Consider the following 25,408-nt stretch of genomic DNA (forward strand, 5'->3'; position numbering starts at 1 on the left):
ATTCAAAAATCCAGGATATTTGTCTGCTGTTAGTAAATCCATCTGCCTCTCAGTGGTAGAAAGCAGGGCTCCCAGGTTTTGCAGAGTGCATAAAACACAACAATGGTTCCTTACCAGATTCAGGAAGGTATAAGAATATTTTGAGGAGCACGATACTGGATTTTTGCCAAATATCCAATATGCTGATATTTACAGATTCATTTCAGCTGATACCGATATTTAACCATGCTTTCTGGACAAGACATTTCAGTCCTATTGGACACACTTTAAGGTTTGAGGATGACCAAGGAAACACACTTTAGACCTTAAAAACACTTTAAAGTTTAAAGAATGAAGATAAATAATGAAAAAGACCTCAACTGACATGGTCTGTTGGTTGAGCCTAAAACGCCACTAATTTATTTTTATATATATGGACAAAATTTACAGTCAATACATGCCGAAATACACAGGCAAAATATTGGATGGAAAAATCGGCAGAAATGTTGATATCTGCTGATACCGATACCAGACCGATAATATCGTGCATCCCTAATTTTGAGCAAAAGTTGGACTGAATAATCACTGGACTTAAATGTTTATTTTTGTGTTTATTAACTAAAACTCAAACGATAAAGGGTATAAATGACTACTATGAGACCAGAACTATTAAACATTTTACCGTTAAGCTCTAAAAATCTGTCAGAATGAAGACCACTGATCACATCCCTATCAGACATTACTTGTCTGGTATAAAAACACGTAAAGCACACACACAGTGGGGGATAGTGTTTATCCCCAGAAGTGTGATAGCCATTGCTGCTGGGAAACCCACCACACATCAATGTTGAGCTATCGTATTAGGATCACACATTTCCTCTACAACATCCTGCTAATGAATGACCTCAGCTCAGTCAAACGCTTCAGAGATTACCTACAAGCTGAGGTGAGACAATGAGGGTGATTTTTGTCTCTCTGATTCTGCAGGAATCATCGAGGTAAGAGAGATTTTTAGTTGATTTGTTGTCTTTTATTTAATTATTATTTTGTATCCCATTTAATGTGTTTGATCTTACCAGAACGGCGGCCCACACGAGGAATCGCAGGAGGATGTGGACGTTCCTTCCCTTGTAAAAAATGATAATTTTCCCAGCCTTTGGAGAGGAAGTAGATAAAAGCACAGTCACCATAACTCATCACACGTTTAATGAGTATTACCATGTAAACAGCCTGTGTGTGCCCTTGGGTAACAGAATAGGCCTGGTATGTGGGTGTCAGCGTGGCGGCCATGACTTGGCAGACACATTTCTATTGGAGCAGATGTGCAGTGTAAGCCATCCACAGCGCCTGATTAATTTGGTGATGATGAATACGTTTCAGCTGAGGACTTTAGCATGGGCAAACATGCAGCAGACACCTGGCGTCTCATCTGAAGCCCGCTGACTGACGGGGTCAGCACAAAGCACCGCTGAGGATTGAGCAATGCGGCTGTTTTTGCAGAGCAACTTCCCACAACACAAATGGTTATCGGAGACTTCGCTGCAGTTTTGTTGTTAAAGGAGGACAGCTGTGCATCAGCGGTTAGCTGTGTTTCTCATAACTTTGGTTTAAGCAGTCAACCGTTGTCCTGCTGTCTATTACAATTAGGAGAAATAAGATCAATCATCTCTGCGTGAAGCAAGTATCAAAGGGAATGTAAAAACATCACTCACTAAAAACACGAGTAAATAACAGATATCTAAGGTCACTGCTTCACACGCTTCTACTGTTTCTGTCTCTGAAAACACAGACTCAACCTTTAATCTGTTTTCTATCCACCTTCAGACAGCAGGTCTGGATCCCTGTCAGTCATAAAAGGCCTCTGCTCTCACTTCATCTATGATCAGTATTTATATTATATATCAGAGGTTCTCAACCTTTTCAACCTGAGACCCCAAAAATAAAGGTGCCAGAGACCGGGGACCCCCACTGTACCTAAAGGTGGTTGAACTCAGCCATGCACATTCAAAAATAGTCATGTGGAGACAAGGTCTCTGGGACCCAGCCAAACTGGGGACCCATGGAGGTCAGAAAGAACTATGGTCCAATGAGAAGTTAAGCTGTGAAAACCATATTTTATATTTGACCTAAATGATAACCACTCTAATCAAAGAACCAATATCTCTATCTATTCATTTGTGTATTAAATAGCCTTCTTTTAACTTTGGTTAAAAACATATTTAAATGGGTGAAACATTGCTTAAATTAGTTAATAATGGCAAATAATGGTAGAAAAGGTATTGAAATTGTATTTTTAAAGAACATAAATGACTTGAAAGTGGAAAAAATTAGATAAAAGTGGCAAAAAATGACCAAAAATGGATTAAATTGACAAAATCAGGCACTAAAAGTGGTAAAAGGGGATTAAAAAGTGGCTTTAATGGCTTTAAAGTGCAAAAACTGGGGGAAATTAGGTGGACTGGGATGAAAAATTGATAGAAACTGGCAAAAATAGGACAACTTTGCTTAAAATGGGAAAAAATGGGTGCAAAAAGTGATTAATAGTGGCAATAATGATGCAACAATAGGCAGAAAGTGGCAAGAATTGGTTCAAGTGACAAAAACAGGCAGAAAAAAATGATGGAAAGGGTATAAATGGACACAAATGGGTTTTAAGTGGGAAACATGCTAAAATTGGCAAAATTGGTGTTAAAAAGCGATGATGAGGGGGTTAAACTTTGATAAATTTGGTGTAAAGTTGACAGTGTAATTTAAAAAGTATTCTTAGTTTTTTTAAGGCATCTGGTGACCCCCTCTCAGTGTCTCGTGACCCCCAATGGGGTCCCAACCCCTAAGTTGAGAACCACTGTTATGTACAATCACACTGTACTGAGATATTAAAGTAAGCTCTGCTGTGAAGTCCAACTACGATAAATTTTAGTTTTTCTATATTAAAACATTTTTGATGCATAGAAACATGATTCTTCCAGAATGGCCCCACTGACGGTTTGCTTTAAACAAAGATCTAAGCAGTTATTATCCAGTAAAAATGCCAAAACCCTTTCATAAAAACATTTAATGAAACATATAAAACAGTGGCCTGGTCCTTTAGTAATAATCATTTAATAGATAAACTTTTAGACAAGCTTAAATAAACCTTTTGACAAAGTTTTTTACGCCCCATGGTTTGAGAGGAAAAATATTTGTCTTACTTGCATCCCGAGGAATCCAATCACGACCGAGTTAATGGTACCCAAAACTCCTTCCGGGTCAAAGGGCTGTGTGGTGAGATACATCTCCTGGACGAGGCCAAATCAGTATGAAAGAAGGTTTTTACAGTCATAAACAGGCTTTTATTGTAAATACAAACTAATAAATGCTGTAAAAGAAAATCTTACTCTGCATGTGGGGTATCGGTACATGTTATCACCAAACATCCATCTATCGATGTGACCCGCCGCTCCCCCGGTGCAGTTTGGGTAAAGACCGTTATCCCCGATTCCCCCGGCTCCTAGATACCCTCTGAGAAAAAAAAAACAAACAAAAATATCTGATTAAAACTAAAAGAAAAACAGATTTTACTTAAAAAATATAACTGAATAAATGTAAATGATTTTGAAATACATAACTTTGAGATTAATAAGAAATAGATTGAACAAATGTAAACACTGTAGGGTTGCTGTCTGACAGCAGAGATCAGTGGATGATCCTGTTTAACTACAGATTCTTACATTACACTTACAGAATGGGAACATATCCAACTTTTAGATAAATAAACATGACTTTGGGGAGAAGCAGCACTATTTCTCCTCACAGTGGTGTCACATTTGTACAGGTCAAAGAAAAAAAGTAGCACTGAGCAAAAGAGGCAGAGCGAGGAAGATGGATTCTCTGCCTCCCTCCTCTTATTGCTCATGACAGACTGAGATTGGGTAATTACGCCCTCTGAAGCATCCAGCTCTCGCTCATAAATCATGGCGGTTCATAACATGAGCTACTGAGGAACACACCTACACGGCTGCTGCAGCCGAGCAGCCCTGCTGCAGATTATCTCAGCATAACGACACTGACAGCATATGCTTACACTGGATTACTGTGCAGATTAGACTCACTTACACGGCAGTGTGGGCCTTGTTGGACTCACCTTGGGCAGCCAGGCACGGGCATGAGGAAAGTAATGCACAGCCACAAGGTCTCCAGCAGGATGATAATCAGCCACTGCTGCCAATAAAGGAGCAGATCCAGAACAGGGTTCCTCCAGTCATCCTACATCACACACAGATAACGCTCTCATCCTGAGCTACAAAACTGCAGTCATGTCTGAAACACATTTTTATCACATCAGGAAGAGCAACAGCACAAAACTACCAATATTGACCCGACTGTTAATGATGTGTGTGTCGGCCTGGGCCTCTAATAGTGTTTTTACTGGGGTGTAACAGCCAACTAAAGTGAACTTGATAGAGGTGCTCACTGCTCTCTCAGGGATTTCTTTCTGGCCCCACAAAGTCTGCAGGAGAGACAGAACAAAGTAAGTAAAGCCCAGGCGCTGCAGCACTCCAGGGATCCTCAGCCAGGACAGGGAAACTGGAACACAACAAACAGAATTAACCGGCATGTGTGGTTTTAACCCAGTGATCAGTCTACTCTGTCTCTGCTCTGAAGAACGCTCCATAAAGACCTTGCTGATAGAAACCACCCGCTCATCTTCTTTCTTAAAACTTTATATTTTATCATCACTGATGAGCTTTGTAGGAAACAGGCAGTGACGTAGTTATGGAAAGTGTTTTTTAAATTTGATCATTGTTGATGTTATGGTGTTAGTTCATAACCAGTGTTATCTCAAGATACAAAGTTCACTAATTGGTCGTTTCCACCGAGCAGTTCGGTTCAGTTCGGTGTGGGATGGCACGCTTTTTTTGTCGTTTTCATAGAGAAAGGGTCCTAAAAAAGTGAACCGTACCGTCCCACTTTTCGGCACCCTTCCGTAGGGGTGCCAATCTTACCTAACCGTACCAAAAAGGTGGAGCTACACACACAACAATAGGAGCTGCACTGATGTCACGACAGCGCACGACTCAGCTACTCACCTCTGGGCTTCATAGGCTGAAGTGTGCTGTGAGAAGCGGGCGAAAATGGGAGAAAAATGGACCAATATCTGCCTAAATGGGAAATATTTGGACTCGACGGAGATCCAAACTGTTTCCTAGTCTATGGATATTGGTATCTGGCCACAAATCAAGTTTCCTGACATTTATCTGGATGATTTTAAGAACACAAAGCAGAACCTGGAGGCTTACATCAGTCTGATCCATCTGCGATGGATGAGAAACGAAATTAATGCAGAAGTTTTGTGAATACGAAGACTTTGAACAGTTCATTCTCATCAGTAACTAGTTATTAATCTACGTCTTACGTTAGATAAACTGTGAAAACATCACTCTGTGGTTGTTTAACGGGCTCGTAAAACTTCAGGCTGCAGACTATTTTTAAACGAGATCAGTGCACCCTGGATTTCTGACTTAATCTAGCTTGATTTTAACACCAGCTGAACTCTAACTTTATTTTGAATGCGGCGAATTCTCACAGTACAGCTCTTAACTTTCATACTTTGTCGTATAAACTGTTCTCGACTAGATATATTCACATATTAACGTAGCGTTACAACTTAAACCGTCTCTATACACGTATTCCATCAGCTGAGGATCTTTACTGACAGCGGTTAACATCATTAAGATGTAGTTTTTTTTTTTTAAGCACTTTCTGCTGAAATAAAGCTGTTTACGGCTCATTCCCGACTGATTTCTGTCACTCATCCTTTCTTTAACTCTGCAGCTGGAACAGCTGACTCGTGCTGTCTGTGACTTTACATGCATGCTTTCACAGCCCCGCCCACCCAAGTGAGAGCACGGGTGTCTGTGGAAACGCAAACTATTTTGGGGTTTAGCGTACCAAACCATACCAAACCAAACTGAATCAAACCGGACCCCCTGATGGAAACATGGCTTAAAAGTAACAAGTTAACTAAAACACAAAACATGATTTTTTTGGCTGAAACTTAAATGAAAATGAAGTTTTACAAAAAACAAACAGAACTAAAATGGTTTGTTTGTTTAAAACTAAACTAAAATTAGAGCCTGAATCTCCTTAGATTCAGTCTTTGACACTGAGGCACAAGGATTAACATAGATGAGCCTCTTCATGGCAGAAGTTAAGGATGGGTTCTGTTCTTAAACAATGATTTTAACTATTTCAAAACTCCTGGGCCCTGGGATCACACTGGAAATATGGACTCGTACTAGAGTGGCATTTAGCTGCTTAACTCATGAGAGAATGGTAATCATTCAAACTTTCTAAAGTTTATTCCTCATATTTGTTTCTACTTTAATCTTTAGTGTTATGGCAGTGGTTCCCAATGTGGGCCGTGGGCCCCCCCAGGGGGGAATGGGACAATAATTGGGGGTGGTGGGTGTGTGGGGGATGTGGCTAGGCAGGTTAAGCAGCCCCAGCTGATGACTTCAGGCCTGTAGAGGAGGAGGCCGCCATGTTTTGATCCACACTGGTACTGTGACATCACTAGCGCTCCTCACCGTTCCTCTGCAGTAACCGCTGTTTCAGACTGGCAGCCAGTTAGAGCTGCATCTCAGAGACTCTGCATGTCCAACGCACGGAGAATTTTATTATCTGAGGTCTCTTCTATTTTTTCTTGCACTGTGAGTGGTTATCTGTCAAACAAGACAGGAAAATGATAAATACGAAGCCATATTTACCTTGCTGTAGCAAATATTTACGTCCAAATGGGTAGAATATGTTTGAAATCTGTTTCTTGATGAACCAGATGAAGGCCATGAGCTAAAAATGCGTGTTTAATAAAGATGTTCCCCAAACTTCTACTCTTTAAGAAGCTTTCTGTTTCCACATGGTTCAAAATGTTGCAGGTAAATGCAGTAAGAAAACACTTCCAGTTTGTGCTTTTCAAAGTAAAAACCCATTTAAGCATTACAAAATGCTTTTATTTTGAAAATCTCCCGGTACGCTTCCACTCTACACTGAATCAGTCACTTGTAGGGAGGTTTACTGAGGTAAAACTTAGGAGGAATGATGCCAGAGCTTTGACAAACAGCAAACTTGTGTCTGGTATGAAAGCTGTTAAAGCAGCAAAACATACTGCCAGTCTGAATCAGCGGTTACTATAGCGACGGCGAGGAGTGTCAGTGATGTCACCGTTCCAGCACGGACCAAAACATGGCGGCGTCCTGGTGAGTTTATAAGCTCAAACTTACTCAAAATGCAGATATCTGGTGAGTTTTTAGTTAACATACATATGAGAGATCTATCCAACTATACAGTCGCTGGAAAAAGTATGTGAACCCTTTGAAAATTCTTGGATTTCTGCATAAATTGGTCATCAAATGTGCTCTGATCTTCATCTAATTCACAACAATAGACAAACACAGTCTGCTTAAACTAATACTGCACAAAAAATGATTTGTTTTCATGTTTTTATTGAACAAAACATGTAAACATTCACAGTACAGGGTGGAAAAAGTATGTGAACCCCTAGGCAAACGACTTCTCCAAGAGCTTATTGGAGCCAGGAGTCAGCCAACCTGGAGTCCAATCAATGTGATGAGATTGGATGTGTTGATTAAAGCTGCCCTGCCCTATAAAAAACACACACCAGTTTTGAGTTTGCTCTTCTCAAGAAGCATTGCCTGATGTGAACCATGCCTGGCACAAAAGAGCTCTCAGAAGACCTACGACCAAAAATTGTTAACTTGCATGAAGCTGAAAAGGGTTACAAAAGTATCTCTAAAAGCCTTGATGTTCATGTGTCCATGGTAAGACAGACTGTCTACAAATGGAGAATGTTCAGCACTGTTGCTACTCCCCCTAGGTGTGGTCGTCCTGTAAAGATGACTGAACACAGCGCAGAATCCTCAATGAGGTGAAGAAGACTCCTAGAGTGTCAGCTAAAGACTTACAGAAATCTCTGGCACATGCCAACATTTGTGTTGAAAAATCTACAATAAGTAAAACATTAAACAGGAATGGAGTTCATGGGAGGACACCACGGAGGAAGCCACTGCTGTCCAAAAAACACATTGCTGCACATTTGAAGTTTACAAAAGATCACCTGGATGTTCCACAGCACTACTGGCAAAATATTCTGTCCATAGATGAAACCAAAATTAAGTTGTTTGGAAGGAACACACAACGCTATGTGTGGAGAAAAAAAGGCACAGCACACCAACATCAAAACCTCATCCCAACTGTGAAATATGGTGGAGGGGCCATCATGGTTTGGGGCTGCTTTGCTGCCTCAGGGCCTGGACAGATCGCTGTCATTGATGGAAAAATAAATTCCCAAGTTTATCAAGACATTTTACAGGAAAACTTAAGACCATCTGTCCGCCAACTGAAGCTCAAAAGAGGATGGGTGATGCAACAGGACAACAACCAAAAGCATAGAAGTAAATCAACAACAGAATGGCTTCAACAGAAGAAAATACGCCTTCTGGAGTGGTCCAGTCAGAGTCCTGACCTCAATGCCATTAAGATGCTGTAGCATGACCTCAAGAGAGCGATTCACACCAGACATCCCAAAAATTTGGTGAACTGAAACAGTTTTGTAAAGAGGAATGGTCCAAAATTCCTCCTGACCGTTGTGCAGGTCTGATCTGCAACTACAGGAAACCTTTGGTTGAGGTTATTGCTGCCAATGGAGGGTCAACCAGTTATTAGCCTAAGGGTTCACATATTTTTTCCATCCTGCACTGTGAATGTTTACATGTTTTGTTCAATAAGAACATGAAAACATATCATTTTTTGTGCAGCATTAGTTTAAGCAGACTGTGTTTGTCTATTGTTGTGAATTAGATGAAGATCGGAGCACATTTGATGACCAATTTATACAGAAATCCAAGAATTCTCAAAAGGATTCACATACTTTTTCCACGACTGTAGATGAACTGGTCTGATCATGCAGATGTTCCTTTTAAGGTCTTAAGTTGTAACGCAATTTAAAATGAAAATGAATCCACCTTATTCCTGGGGCCGCTACTGTAATTCTAAATGTGGGCGAAAATTCGGGTGCTAAAGCAGAAGAACATCAAATACATTTATTCTAGTACAGCAGCTAACGATAGATGCTAACTACGAACAACTGTTGTTTCGATAGGAACTCACTGCGAATTTGAAAATAGTTATATATTTTTGTAATCACATGTTCACACCATTTGTATTGTGAGCTGTAAATAAGTAAATGAGAGGGATACCACATTATTCCTGGGGTCTACTGTAGCTATGAATGTGAGTGGAACTTCCCATACAGTAACAATAACGGCAAAACGTGATTCTTCTAAAGGCTTACTGAAGTGATTTAGTGTCAACAGTGGTTGTTCTGAAATAAATATTTGCTGCAATAAATACAGCTTTATTCTTGTTAAATCAATAAAGTTAAATGAGCTGAATGTTAAATGATATTTTATGAAAGGCTCAGCAGCTGTTGCTTCGTCCATGGTGCTAATTATGTGATAAAGTTAAATATGTGTCTTTACCAACAGTGTTTTAAACATGCTGTTCACTGTTTAAATGCATTTAGGATGTAATTCTTTAAGTATCAATTCATCATTACTTCAACACTTGACATTTACCAAACTGAATCATGGATAATTTTATCAATATAATTCCCACATTCTAAGAGGGATTAGTTGGTGGAAAAAAAATCAGCAAACTAGCAATGTAATCTGAAGGTGGTGTCCAAACTCATTTGACAAAACGTGTTTGTCTGTCACTGTACTAATATGACGCCAATAAAGTAAATATATATGTATATACAGTGCTTAACAAATTTATTAGACCATCCTAACCCTAACCAAAGTCAGGTTTATGCCACAGCTGCCCTAAATTAACAGCATTGGTAATTACCAAAATCATTTTTGATGTTTCTGCAGTGGTTAATACACCGATATGTAGAAGCTCTTTAACCCAAATGATATTTTAATGCTAAAATATAATTATTATTGTTACCCATGAATTTTCAAATTTACTGATTTACAAAAAATCCCTGAAAAAATAGTGAAGCACATTAATATTTCTTGATTAATATGTCAAATTATATTTACTTGCATTCCTGAACAGAAAAATGAGTTTTAGTGGTTGAATGTTATGCTTGATTCATTTCTGACTTCTCAGAGAAGCCCAGTGAGCCGGCTCATATTTGTATTCAGTTTGAAATCCCTCATTCCTGTTCAAAATGGTAAAATGTGGAGAGCTCAGTGAAAAAGAAAAACTCCACATTAAAGCACTTCATGATGCTGGATGGTCTCTGAGACAAATATGACAGCTGGTCTAATACATTTGTTAAGCTCTGTATTTTTTAGTCTTTACTCATCGTTTTAGAGTATTTGATCAGCCATATTGCAAAATTATTCTAAATGTAAAACACTCTTTAATGCATGATCAACTCTTTAAAAACACGGATGAAAATACTGACATAGTTTTGATGCACAGTAGAGAAAAATCATGAATTTGGAGCGTCTAACATTTAGATCTCCTATCAGTGGCCTTGATAAAAACCAACCAGAGTTTTTATCACCTAAGATCTACTTTAGCTTGTCCCTCTCTTAGGGTAGTCTACAAACATTTTTAGTTTTAGTTGGTAAAACTAACACTGATGGGTAGGAGGAAAACCAAGAAAACACCGTGAGGCACGGAAACATCACTGGTGATGATTTCACAAACATTGGGAATAACTGAGAAAGAAGAAACGCCTTAAAGATAGAAAACAGACGAGGACTGATTAGAGACAGGTGAGACAAACGCAGGAAGAATCACGACCAAGGGATGAGAATGTCAAAATAAAACAGGAAACAAGGACGACACAAAAGAACAAGGAAACAAAAAACACAATAAACACAGGAAAGTCAAATTTAGGAAATATAAGGAAACACAAGAGGATGAAATGACAATAAAACAAACAAAAAACATTATAAGAGGGAAGAGAACAAAGAAGTCCGTAGGAAACAAAAGGAGGGGAACAGATGATAATAAGATAGAGAACAAATCAAACTCTGAAACAGTGAATCAAAACTCAGGATCATGACTCCTCAGATGGTAGAGGAAAGAGGACAGATATGAGCAGCTCTTAAATCAGTCTAACATCTGGGCTGATGTTGGTGGTTGCAGCAGCTGTAAACAGGCGGGTCTATAGCAGCAGGCCGTCATTGTCCATAATAATGTGGACGGCATGCTTTTGTAGGAATCACCATGTGGAGCGTCTGTTTTAATACTGTGATAATAAAGAAAAAAGGATGATTACAGCCATTCTAATCTAAGCTTTGACTCACCGATGTCACCTCCTACCATGAGAACAGTTTGAACAATGAAGCTGATCCAATAACATGCGAGCATCCTGTCCATCACTCCACTGCTGCTGAAGGAGCTAGAGGACATCAGGGCACTCAGGGAAATAATTCTAGCCTTTAGGATACAGACATGTCAGGAGAGTGGGAAGCTAATCAAAGATTCTCAGTTATCTCCTGGTCTAACAAGGAAGAGACGGGCTGGTGGTTGAGAGATTGATGGTAATCTACACATTAGTTAATTGAAAACCTCATTGTGAACAGAGTGGCAAAAACAGTGTTACCCCGGTCATTGATCCTGCTAATCAAATAAGTGGAGGAAATGAGACAACCCAGAAGGTTCTTACCCACACATTTATCTATCAAACAGAGATTTCTGAGGGTGGTAGATGAAGGCCAGTCAAGCTGTTGGAATTATACTCTGATAAATTTAGTCAGTAGTGGGTGCATTTTATCTACAATACTTATTTTTAACAGTAACTGTTTGAACGACAGATAAACCTCATAAACTGCCAAGAAACATACCCAACATTTACTGCTAGTGAGCGTGTGTCATTGCTTGTTCTTTGTCTGAGGCTGTTGGATTCATTGGTCTGGACCTTTATTTTCAGGAATGAAAAGGCATTTTGGACTGGCTATTAAACAACGTTCCTCTGAGGTCTTATTCATCTTATCTTACTCCTTCCATCACCACCGCCAGTGTCTAGACTCCATGGGGGATATTCTATCCCGATGACAGCCTCACTACTCTTCAAGTTCATAAAGACATCATGATGGAGTCTATTCGCCAAAGACGTTTCACAATTTCAAACATTTCCAAACTTGTAAAAAAAACAAAAAATCATAGTTAAACTTGTATTAAGTCTCTCCCGATTGAACTGCTGTAAGTTTCCAATCAGTGATGTCTTTATTTCACTGCTAGCTACTGACTGAAGTGTTTTTCGTGAAACTGAACAAACCAGCAGCTGAATCTTTTGGTAGATTAACTGGGGTGTGGGGGGAACTCTGCATGTCACAGTCATGTGTTTGAATGGAACTAAAGACTTAGTGAAGGCAGAGAGCAGGTCCAAGACCAGGAACGTTCTGGACATCCAAGACCATTCGAAACTTCTGAAAACATTCAACAACCTGAACGAATGGTTGGAAATGATCAACCTGAGGCAAAACAGCAGTCAAAGCTTTGGAAAACACCATCGTCACCAAAGATGAAGAAAGCACCACAAAGCAAGTCCAGATATACTCTTGTAGACCTGTGGGAGCGGTGGCTGGTGGTGAAGAAGAGACAGACTTATGACCTCTGTGGTAGGAAGGGCTGCTCAGCTCTACTCAGAACTTACACAGGCAGAATGTCACAAACTGGGTGGTTAACTTCACTCATGGTGTAAAAGTCTAAACATCTCATACAGAAACATAAAAGAGTCTTCAATGTGAAGGATCCAAATATAAAGTCACACCACACCCACTGCTGCACCGATGAATCCACCAACAAAACAAGCAATGACACGCCACTTTCCAGGACATACCCAGCATTTCTGAGCAGAGAAAAAAAATAGATTTTATATTATAAAATGTATCCACTGTAACTAAGTTATTTTGCTTACTTGATTTCTTTAAGTATAATTTAAAACAATTTGATTGGATATTATTTACCACCAAGAAAAATCTTTTTTCATGGTAAACCTGCATGTTATAATCTCACAGGGTTTTATCTGTACCAGAATGAAACTATCTAGTAAAACTATCTAAGGGAGATATTTACAGGTGCAAACAAGTATAAATATTTCTGGTTTGGTTTCTGATCAGTAGGTTGTTTGATTGTAAACCTTCGAACATTTAATCCTTCTGAGAAATAAAAGCTCTGCCGTCTGCTTCCCGTGTCTGTGCACTCTCAGCATTCGATTGAATAAAACCTGATTCCACAGGCACAGTGAGCGGAGATGAATTCAATTCAAACTTTACGGAGGACTCCAAGTCAGGATAAAAAACAACACATAAAAAGACAGCATGAGCAATTAGAAATACATTAAATGAGCCGGAAATGTTCAAAAAGAGGCATTTCTTAATGTGGACATCCTCTCAGCAGGGATTTAAACATGATTTCCTGACCCCACCTTCATCAAACCAAAAACAAACAAACAACAACAAAAAAAAAAAAACACTCTGTCCAAGCACGGTTTTGGTCGATATTGTTCATGTATGATATTATCCTATGCAGAATGGTATTTTGTTCTCACTCATTTGTCATGGTTTTAAGAAGAAGACCAGTTCTACAACTGGCTCCAGTAACCAAGGGGATGGCGTCCCAGTCTCCAGTATGTGGTTGAGTATCAAGAATAAAGAGAAAACACCATTTCTCTGGTCAACTCTGATGTAATGCTTCATCACCCTTCAAGTAAACTTCAACCTAAATCACAGTGTCATTTCAGACTGCTTTATATCCATATCTAACATCTAAGTATTGAAGCTTTGATCTGAAAAGAGAGGTAAGAAGAGATCTTCATTTTCACCATTTTTTTCCAACACAAAGTGGTTATAACACGAGTGCTCACTAAAGTCAATGGTAAAAGCTGTTTGTTTAGTTTATTTTACATTTTTTGCTTTGGTTTTTACAGACTAACACCCTTCTTTTTTGTCTGATGAGCCGACCGTTTAACGGATTCAGCTGAGATGACTCCATCCTCTGATTTGATTTATTGGGTCTGACCTGCCAAGGACGTCCTTGGAGACGGGGAAAGCTCCGGTTTATGATAAAGTCACAGTGATGTTATGATCGGCTTCTGCAGCAGCTGCACAGGACTGAAGGCTGTAACACTATCTGTTTGTAATCGTCCATTATGCCCTCGATGTTTTTGCTCATTCTGCCTCTGCTAAACGTCCCTTGGTGCTGGATTCTTGAGCCTTCACACAGTAACAATATTTTTGTTAACCCAGTTATGCAGACATCCACCCAGGAAAGTCCATTAGCAGCAGGGATGGATAATGTGTGAAAGGCGCCCCTTACATCCCCTGGCGGATGATAAAATGGGGATCTGCAGCACAATTCTCCTCTGTTAACCTGAACAGCCCTGCATCTTTGGCTTTTATCATGAATCTAGAACCCAACACTTGTCTTCTATCCAAACCTTTGTTTTTCTCTCCTCACTCTGTTTTTACAGGAACTGAGTCAAACTTCTAGTCCGCATGTTTGGGCTCAAATAAATGAGCACTGATCAATCTAGTAATCAGATATCCAAATATTTGATTAATATTTTTGTCTGTGAAACGTTTATAATAAAACCAAGAAGTCTAGATCCTAAAGCCACTAAATTAATGATTCGTCATTGCAGGTTTGTGTGTCTTATGATAAGAAATCCTGAAAAACATCACTGACGTTGTGATGAAAACTATTTTTCATCAGAGATTAATATCTATTTTTGCAGAGGACATACACTATATTGCCAAAAGTATTCACTCACCATCCAAATAATGTAAATCAGGTGTTCCAATCACTTCCATGTCCACAGGTGTATAAAATCATCACCTAGGCATGCAGACTGTTTCTACAAACATTAGTGAAAGAATGGCTTGCTCTCAGGAGCTCAGTGAATTCCAGCGTGGTACTGTGATAGGATGCCACCTGTGCGACAAGTCCAGTGGTGAAATTTCCTGGCTCTTAAATATTCCACAGTCAACTGTCAGTGGTATTATGACAAAGTGGAAGCGATTGGGAACAACAGCAACTCAGCCACCAAGTGGTAGGCCACGTAAAATGACGAAGCGGGGTCAGTGGATGCTAAGGCGCAGAGGTGGCCAACTTTCTGCAGAGTCGATCGCTACAGACCTCCAAACTTCACATGGCCTTCAGATTAGCTCAAGAACAGTGGTAGAGAGCTTCATGGAATGGGTTTCCATGGCCGAGCAGCTGCATCCAAGCCATACATCACCAAGTGCAATGCAAAATGTCGGATGCAGTGGTGTAAAGCACGCCGCCACTGGACTCTAGAGCAGTGGAGACGCGTTCTCTGGAGTGACAAATCGCGCTTCTCCATCTGGCAATCTGATGGACCAGTCTGGGTTTGGGGGTTGCCAGGAGAACGGTACTTGTCTGACTGCATTGTGCCAAGTGTAAAGTTTGGTGGAGGGGGGATTATGGTGTGGGCTTGTTTTTCAGGAGCTGGGCTTGGTCCCTTAGTTCCAGTCAAAGGAACTCTGAATGCTTCAGCATACCAAGAGATTTTGTGGGAACAGTTTGGGGATGGCCCCTTCCTGTTCCAACATGACTGTGCACCAGTGCACAAAGCAAGGTCCATAAAGACATGGATGAGAGAGTTTGGTGTGGATCAACTTGACTGGCCTGCACAGAGTCCTGACCTCAACCCCAGAGAACACCTTTGGGAGGAATTAGAGCGGAGACTGAGAGCCAGGCCTTCTCGTCCAACATCAGTGTGTGACCTCACAAATGTACTTCTGGAAGAATGGTCAAAAATTCCCATAAACACACTCCTAAACCTCATGGAAAGCCTTCCCAGAAGAGTTGGAGCTGTTATAGCTGCAAAGGGTGGACTGACGTCATATGAAAAAAAGAACAAGCATATTTATAAATGACTATTTGTTCCAATTCTGATACCAGTCTCAGGAGACACTTCCGATACTGCTTAAAATGCAGGTATTGGTATCGATGAAAACACAAGTTTATGTACCAGTATACCGTTTGGTTTAGCTTTATATTTTGCTTTGTTTAGCCATGCTAACTGTTAGCGCTATAAACCGGAAATCAATTCTTCTTCACTGCCAGAAAACACAGCATGCTTAGCTACCATTTTTAGATCAGCGAAGAAGAAACAAAGGATCCCCTGTAGCACCAAAGAATGGTGTCTGTGTGACAGTTTCTCTCTGAATGTGATCGTTAAAATGCCTTCCAGACCGGCGCTGTTGTACACAACAAGAAGTGACACACTTGCCTCTCACTTGTTTTTCCTCTTGAAGCTAGCTGTTGTGCCTTCCCATGGGCTCTATTGATGCCGTTGAATCCCTTTGCAGCAGCATTTTCAGTGAGCCTGGAACTTGTGTGACTTTTGGAGACTTTAATGATTAAATCCACACCAGTAAACACAATATCAAATGCCTTTTTATCCATTTTAATCCAATTACGACCAATTATTATGGCTAGCTTAAATGCTAACCGTCATATTGTTTTCCCTTTGTGAGGGTCTGTCAGCCAATGGCAGGCTGTTCTGTAATTACATGATGCTGCCTGAATAGAGCATAAAGGAGAGAGCGATAGAGGGAGCCTGTGATGCAGCCCCCTGTATTATTGTTATTTAAAAATTTAGCAGTAAAACTCAGAAATCAGGAGAAAAACAACTTTAGGCTCACAGAGATGCTGTACATTATATTTCTATTTGAGTCATGTTCTGAGTCAAATATAGGTCCAAAATAATTTAGGCCTACTAGTCTGCACAGTCAGTCTAAAGTTCACACTGGTATCGGATCAGGCCTCGGTATTGACTGACACCCAACACCGTGGTATCGGAACATCTCTATAAATAACCTTTTAGAGTCATCGACTATCTTCTGCTCTGTGTTTGTACTTACGTGGTCCATCTCTTGGAGAGTAGTTGAGGAAGCAGAAACCTAGCATCATGAGGACGGCTGTTCTCCAAGTGATTTTACGCAGCAGCTGCAGTCTGCTGACGCCTCTCCTCTGCATGGATCTGAACGCCAGCACCACTGAGGTTCCAATAATAAACACAAACCTGGAAAAAGGTAGGTCAGGTGTTGGCGACATAAACATGACTGTATTTATCTGAAATGGAGGGGGAATGGGGATGGAAATGTTCTGATGCTGCTCCTGTACCAAACCTACCACGGCATCACAAGATCTGCCACAGTCAGACCTGCATCAGATCCAGAGACATACACTGTTATCAGTTAACACTGAATTTGATATCACATGACAGATTCCACAGTTCCTGCTCTATTCTGGTATTTAAAATGTAGTTTACAAGAACTAAAGCATCACTAATTCCTCAATGTGGTTTTTCTGTTGTTAACCTTTATTTTGTAAGCAGGTGATTCATGAATATCTGCCTTCCTGTTTCTGTAGCAAAACCTTAAGGAAACCCATACACCTCTGTAGATATGAAATCTGAACACTCCCTGAGAATGACAATGATTTAAAAAATCTCTGTTCTGTTGTGTCTCTGTTCACTTTAGTGGATTGGCTTTTTCTTCGTCAGATTAGTTTGTTTTCTTCCCTTGGTTTATACTTTAATTGACTTTTAAAAAATTAGACAAGATTTCCTTGCAGTATTCTTTGCATCAATTTGCACTTCCTTTGAACTTTTCTAAACTATCAGCAAAGAATAAAACAACAAGGGAGCGCTGTGGACTTGTCCCAATGTAGACTGGCTGTCCCTCAAATGGAACTGGGGCTATGGATGTGGAACATGAGCCCAGTTAGCTATGCTAGCCTCACTGTATGCAAACAGATGAACTGGACAATACCACAATGGTAAATGATGATACAAAGGTAGGGAGCAAACACTACACAAGTAGACATCAGAATAAATGTCACTGATGTCACATCAGGGTGCAGGAAAATTCTAACATAGCAGTCTTGGCGATTCGTGGTCGAGCAGGTGCATTGATTATGTCATGCTACTAGAGAGCGACTGCAACAATGGGCTCAGGCCGAATCTGTCTGAATTTGTGTGATCTGATCTGGCCTTAAAGCTGTCTAGTCATTTTATTTTACCAGTTCAAACTCTTGTGCATTTCCAGATGTCTTACCGTTCCATGGTGCATGTTGAAAAAACCAGTAGCCTCCTCCACCATAGTTCACAAAAACCATAACTGTCAAGGACAACCTGCAACGATGGAGCAATGATAACAATGATTATCAAAAATAATGCATGCAGCACCGTTTTTTAATGCTGTAGACCAGTGCTGCATGATTTATTGAAACTATTAGAAATATAGAGACAGGAAAATAACATGTTTGTGTCTAGGTGTTGTCTCGTCCAAAATATACATTTGGCACAAAATTATCTTCTGAGTTAAAGTGAAATTTGCTCATTCATTCGCTGTCACTCTAACTGCAAGGTAATACAATCTAAGCTTTATGAATCACTCAGGAAATGAGGACTTGTCCTCTGGATCCCCTCGAGCAGGAATGCTGACTTAAGACTTTGCATCTGATATATAATACACTTTATGCTTTAGCACTGGCCAAGGCTGCTAAAATACAGCATATGTAATGGAGTGCTTCACTGAATCAGACAGAGGAGGAATAAAGATGCTTGCTTTGCTTGTCAGACAATGGGCCGGGACATTTACAGGGTAAATAGTAGCACAATGGAGCTGCTGCAGAGGTTTAATGACGTCCTATCAATGTCCCAAATACCAGAGTTTATGTTTCAAATTGTGTTATTTAATCAAAAACACTAAAATTTGTATTATCATAGTTTCTTTAGGAGCCATAACAGGATTAGGACAACATCTAGGCATAAGGCTGTCTGATAAGGCTGTATCCTCTGACTCCCTCTTGTTTTTTCAGCCAAGATTCAATTAAGAGGTGCACCAAAGCCATTACTCCTCTTTTAGCCCCAACCTGCTGATACGAGATTTTAATCGCACACTATCATCTCAAAGGGCTTCTAAGTGAAATCCTGCTGCGCATGTCCACGTATCCTCTCTCTCTCTCTCTCTCTCTCTCCCGCCCATGCACACACAAACGCAAAACCATGCAAGCAATCATCTTCATTTTGAAGAACATCCATTAGTCACCATAGCAACAAAGCCATAGGTTACACGCCAGATGAGACCTGGTGAATGTTGGGGCTTATCGGCCAATTACTTTGAACCACAACCATCCTTGGTGTTGGATTGCTGATGTAAGTATTGTTTTATGCAGACTTTAGTTTGTGTAAAACTAAAACTGCTGGCACATGAGCTGGGTTAAACAGAAACTATAAATCAGTGCGTTATAAGATATGCAGTATAAACCTTATAAAATGTTTGCATATATTTAATACTTTAGATAACTTAAGGTTAGGTTTAGTGGCATTTAGTGGAACTAAATAAATATGAAACATTATTTTCACATGTAAGCCTATCTAAATCAGTGTTTAATCAACAGAATATTTAATATTGTTTCATTTTTATTGACTTAGAATGTGTCATTTTTCATACATAGGGAGGGTCCCCTCCATGAGCTTGGATTTTTGCATCTTGCATGTTTTAAAGCTCAAAACACACCAGACCATCGTGTAGGGGTGTGTATTGGCAAGAATCTGGCGATACAATACATATCTCAGTAGAGGGGTGTTGATATCAATATATTGCGTTACATTGTGATACTTTGAGCAAGGCGATCTATAGCAATATTTTGAATATATGTATATATAAAATTGTAGGTACATGTGGGTGTGTATATATTAGGGCTGTCACAGTATCAGATTTTCACTTCACAATTATCATGGGCAAAAAAAGTCACGATAACAATATTATCACAATATCAATAAAAATTTAAATAATAATGGGAAAATCAATCAAATTTATCTTTACCTTTTTTATGTTGCGTTCTGTCTTTTGGCAGATGGGTTACACTCAAAATACCTGTCTAAGGAGGTACTGAGACAATATGAAAACAGTAACTGTAAAACTGCATATAAAAAGGGCAATTATACTCAATAGCTAGTTAAAAGGTAACCAGATGAACTGATAAACAGAAAATCATCAAGGTGCAACATCTGCTATAACTACAATATTAACTGGAACAAAATCATTTGTGGATAGCAGGGGACACAGCATTTATGTGCAACTGAAGAATGACAACTAATAACTTTGGAATAATCCAATGTCTATTGAACAATCCCTGCCATATTTTTCTTTTTCTGTTTCCACTGTTTCTAAACTGTGTTGAAGTGGCACTGGATCATTTACACGATATTATCATATGCACATTTTTAACACGATATTGAAATTTTATTTTTTAATATTCTCAATACCGGTATATCGCGACAGCCTTAGTATATATATTTTTATTTATAGAGATAATTATGTATTGTTAAGTTAATATGGAATATAACAGAACAGAATTAAGCTATTACTAAAAATGTATTTAAATTTTATGTATAGTATGCGAATTAAAAATTATATGGCGTCTGGGAGCGCAGATGGTTTAAAGCGGCTACCCATGTACGAAGGTGGGCCGGGTTTGAATCCGGCCTGTGGCCCTTTGCCGCATGTCTCTCCCCACTCTCTTCCCTGTTTCTGAGTCTATCCACTGTCCTTGCTCTATCAAATAAAGGCATGAAAAGCCCCCCCCCCCCAAAACAATATATATATACCATATTATAACATATATGGTCCTGCATCATCAAGAGTTTCAACTCTTTTTGTGCAATTTGAAGATGAGGATTTTTCCCATTTGTTTTAATGAATTAAAATACTTTCAGGATTTCTCAAAGAAAAGTACATCAAATACATCAATTTGAGTAAATGTACTTAAATCTTTTATATTTACCTCCACCAAGGAGGTTATGTGATTGGGTGGGTTTGTTTGTTTGTTCGTTAGTTTGTTAGCTAGTTAGGTTGTTAGCAACATAACTCAAAAAGTCATGGATGGATTTTCAGGAAATTTTCAGGAAATGTCAGAAATGGCATAAGGAAGAACTGATTAGATTTTGGGAGTGATCTGGATCACCGTCAGGATTCAGGAATTTTTTTGAGGATTCTGTACTATTGGGAGATAGGTTGTGCTGTTACCACTTTACACCAGCAGATGGCGGACATGAGTAACTTATTCAAAGTTTTGGAGTGTATAGACTTTGTTAGACATGCCTGGTCGAAGAGACGAGTCAGAGTGTGACAGAGAGAAAGACAGCAAATTGTAGCAACAGTACTCACAATGCTGGGAGGAATAGAGGAATATTCACCATCTGCCATGACTTTCAGCCATCCGGTGAGATCATGGGTGCTTCCGCCATGACAGTCCACACGTAGCGAAGCCAATGCTTTGCCTCACCGTTTCTCCACCCCACCAGGGAGGCGACTTAGATTTAGGGAGTCATCCGGATCACCGTCTGAATCCAGGAATGTTTTTAAAGGATTCTTCACTATTGGGAGATAGGGCTGATGGCGGAGGTCCGCGCTCTCTGAGTGCTTTTCTAGTTATATTTAATATTTTCACGGTACATCAGCTTGTATGTCTTAAAGACAAGGTGCTTGTGGAGGAAGACTGATCCTCATGTCCAGCTTTAAGGACTGATGGACTGTTGTGAGGAGGGCATGACATGAGGGGCCAGTGTTTTTTTTTTCATCGTACTACAGAAGCCGTCATTCTTTGCGGCACTACGATGGTGCAGGTCATTACAAAAAAACAAAAACAAAGTATTTGTAGTTTTATGTAGAATTATCAGGAGGCAGCATCTATCTTTTGTTGACTTTAACACGACTTGCTTTAACATAACACTTGACTGACTGACTCGACTGCTGACTAACTTCTCATAGAGCACGTTGAACAAAACAAGTCCCATCCGGTGACATCATTTCCTGTGTTCACATCACTAATATATCCTTACGCTGTTTATATTACACCATGAAATAGTACTTTTACTTTACATCACAGTATTGACTGGGTAATTATGGTGACATGAATAAAAACCAGCGGTAGCTTCAGCAGGCTTTTTTCATGTTAGCTGTTAGCCGCTAAGCTATCACTATGATTGTCTTGCGCTCAGGTTTGTTGTGTTGCCCAAGTATTTCACTCTGGCGTGGCATATTTTACAAACAACTTGACTCTTGTCTAAGTTTGTACGGTCTTTTACTTTTTGAAGCCAAAAAAAGTCCACATATCTGCTAGGAATGCAGCAGGAGCTGCTACAAATGCAGTAGACGTTTCTCTGCTGTGTAGACATAAGCAACTGGCTCGCTCAGACCAGAAGTATTGCTTGATCTCGTTGTCTAAGCAGAGGAAAAGAGGGAACAGTCAACTGCCTGCAGCCGGCTGGCGGTGTCTGTCGCCAACTAGTGGTCAGGAGGTGAAATTACACCACAAACTACTGCAACAACAAAGTAAATTATTAATTAAAAAATATCAATACTAGGTTTTAAAATATCGATACAGTATTGCAGCGCGAAATATCGCAATATATCAGTGTATCGATATTTTCTAACACCCTACCATGGTGCCATATGATGCGCCTTAATTCCCCTCCCTAGCACACACCGACAGCCACTGCATGGCCAGAGGCTGAAACTCTGCTCAGAGCTCGGTAAGTGAAAAAACATGAGGAGTAGCTGTATTTCACCAGCAGCAAAGGTCTTCCACTTATTCTACACCTTGAACAAAAGATGACACTAAATGTCGTTTTTATATGCTTTCAGACAGAGCTGCTACTACAGCAGCCGAGACAGCGGTTCTCACAGGAAACCACTGCAGCAGCAGCCGGCCAGAGCAGAGGCGTAAAGTACCGGGGCACCGCACGTCCTTTCACATCAGGCCGCTGATGGTCTGTTCTGATTCTCAACTCTGGTTTGGAGTGCCTGGCCCAACAGTGACTGGTGGAGAGTTTGGCCGCTGATGCGCTGCTGCTGGCGAGTGCTGGCGGTGCCAATTAAGGCATGATGCAACACAAACAGCACCACAGGAGGGACCACACAACAACAGTTTTTAAGAATCCACTGGTTGCCATGGTTACAAGAAGTGAGCATCTAGGATTTGACTGTCAGATGTCAAACAACACAACAGAGGAAGTGAATGTAGATGTCAGATGTAATGGTGTGTTCTGTAGCAACTGTTTTACTCCAGAATTCTTGATTTTACACACTGCAGCTTTAAATAATACTTTCAATGACTGGTCAAATGAAATAAAAACATCCTATCTGTGACAACATCCAGGTTAGTTTGGATATTAGTTGTAGAAACTTGTTAGGATGAATTTTATTGTGCAACCAAACAAAGCCTTAAGGGTTTGGTGTGGACTTTATGCCATAACTCAGACATCACTGACTCATGTCTATGCAGCAGGCTGCAGGCTGCTAGCATTGTATATTCACAGTTAAAATGGACAATCAGACTCTATCACTGCAAAATTCTGAGCTAGCAGAAAATCCAGTCACAATAAATTCCTCCTTGATGGCCACTGAGCTTTTCTCCTATTCTTGGCTAAACTTCAGAGCTATGCAAAGACGAATCAGATGAAAACATGGAGCTTAGAAAACATCATGGACAGAATGAGGAAAACATCTGGAGTGAAATACGATCCACCATCTGATACACTTTTTTCAGTAATAGTTGTTCCCTCTGATCTAACGGTGTGATTTTAAAAGAACAGGCGAGGGGCTTTTAGCGGTGTGGCTGAAGATTAAAATCCAAATCCTTTTAGAAAAATTAACATGCAACCGTAGCCGACTGTTCTCTTATATCATGTCAGCAGAGCCTGAGCAATGATCAGAAAACCTTTCAGCCTGGAGGAAAAGCATTTGGCTTTCAGAAATCTCAGCATTTATGGCAGATGACGGATGCGTCTGGTCTGTGTAGAGAGTTGTTACTTATCAGGAGGAGGATCATAAGTCACAGGGCTGAGAAGGCTCAGGCAGTATTGATCATGAATGCTGAGTCAATGATTGATTAAGAATTTTGTTAGGTATGAGGATTTCCAGTATACTATTTATGACATCAATATGATAGAATTATCTGGAACCCAGGAGTCACGTTTTACTGTAAATGACATTCACCGTTCTGTTTCTTCTGCCTCTAATTTTTCTCTCACCTCTTTTTCCACAAAATTCAACAAATTCAAACCATTTAAAGTTCAAATGTTGATTTCTTTCAGGAGATTATAGATAGGACATCTGCAGTCAATACCATTCACACTTTTAGGGATATTCTTTTTTTTAATTTTCATAATTTACCTGTTCAAATGAATGGAAATGTTAAAAAATGTCAGTTTCTACACTTTTTAATCCTCATTCAAATCATTTAAACTCATTCTTACATCTTTATAGAAACTCAATTCAACCTTTTAAACATTTCCAACATATTAGGCTGTTTTTAGAATGTTTTACCTTTTTTATATTATTCACATTTCTTTTCACCGTGACTCTTCAAAGTCCTGTTTTTCAGCCTGTTGAAGCATTTCTACTCAGAGTCTGTGGCTCAGACTTTAGAGAACCAGAAAAATCGTCAGTGTTCAACTTCCACAGAGTCAAATTTAAACCTTTCCCTGAGTTTATTTCATTCTCACGGGTTCTGAGTTTACATTTACACACATCTCTCCTACAGTGTTAACTCTTTAACATTCACAGAGTTATAAAGTGTACTTTTAGCAAAGCAATGCCATGATTAGTTTCAGTATTTACAGAATTTATCAACACCCAAACTCTTCTTTTCCAGCCCGCAGGGAACAGCTGTGACAAAGTGGGCTATCCTCTAACATAGACACAAGGTAACCTTGCAAAGCAGATGGATACGCTGCACCAGAAAGTACTGCCCCTTGTAGCTGATTGGTCCTGTCACTTTCAGCCGGGCCCAAACGGTTCAGACATAAGCTTTGCAAAATGGATTCGCCAGTGAGAAACACAGAAATGGGCGAATCCATCTGCTTTGTAAGGTTAGCTAAAATGTACGTTTTATCAAACTTGATGATATTTCAATTGAATTCAACCTTTATTGTCATTGCACAAAAAAGTACAACAAAATTTTTCGTGCATCCTGGATAGCTAAAAATAAATAATAATAATTTCTTCGTTAAAAGAAAAACCAGAAGACCAGCAGTGAGTTTTTTTATTTTCAAAAATGACAAAAGTTGTGTACTGACATGTCTGCAGTCTCCATGGTTTGCGTTATGCAGTTCTCTGTGGAGTTTACTCGTCGGCAGTGGCTGTTCTGTTGCTCTGATTGGCCCGTAAAGATGTGACAGAACATTCACCCAAACGCTGTCTATGAGAGGTTTACCAGATGGATGTGTGAAACACTCTGGCGTGTCAGGTTAGACACAAAGGACATAAAAGCCAAATAATGCACCTTTAATATGTCATAGAATTCAGCAGGCTAACAACAATAACTCAGTGGATAACTTAACAAATGGTGCAAAAGC

The 25,408-nt window shown here is 39.8% G+C and overlaps 1 protein-coding gene across 1 annotated transcript in view; it reads right to left on the minus strand.

The window, feature by feature from the left end:
• Positions 1-18,166, minus strand: part of si:dkey-192p21.6 (uncharacterized protein LOC565246 homolog) — a 34,400-nt gene extending 16,234 nt beyond the window's left edge. The window contains exons 1-8 of the mRNA XM_041789985.1: positions 18,096-18,166; positions 17,170-17,200; positions 16,899-17,059; positions 4,433-4,545; positions 4,103-4,224; positions 3,357-3,480; positions 3,171-3,257; positions 1,056-1,133 (exon numbers count right to left, since the gene is read on the minus strand). Coding sequence (XP_041645919.1) covers positions 1,056-1,133; positions 3,171-3,257; positions 3,357-3,480; positions 4,103-4,224; positions 4,433-4,545; positions 16,899-17,059; positions 17,170-17,200; positions 18,096-18,156 — 777 coding nt within the window. The 5' untranslated portion in view covers positions 18,157-18,166. The remainder of the gene's footprint in view (positions 1-1,055; positions 1,134-3,170; positions 3,258-3,356; positions 3,481-4,102; positions 4,225-4,432; positions 4,546-16,898; positions 17,060-17,169; positions 17,201-18,095) is intronic.
• Between the last annotated feature and the right edge of the window lie 7,242 nt (positions 18,167-25,408).

This window comes from Cheilinus undulatus, linkage group 6, assembly GCF_018320785.1.
Source record: "Cheilinus undulatus linkage group 6, ASM1832078v1, whole genome shotgun sequence".
In the NCBI taxonomy this organism is placed as follows: domain Eukaryota; kingdom Metazoa; phylum Chordata; class Actinopteri; order Labriformes; family Labridae; genus Cheilinus; species Cheilinus undulatus.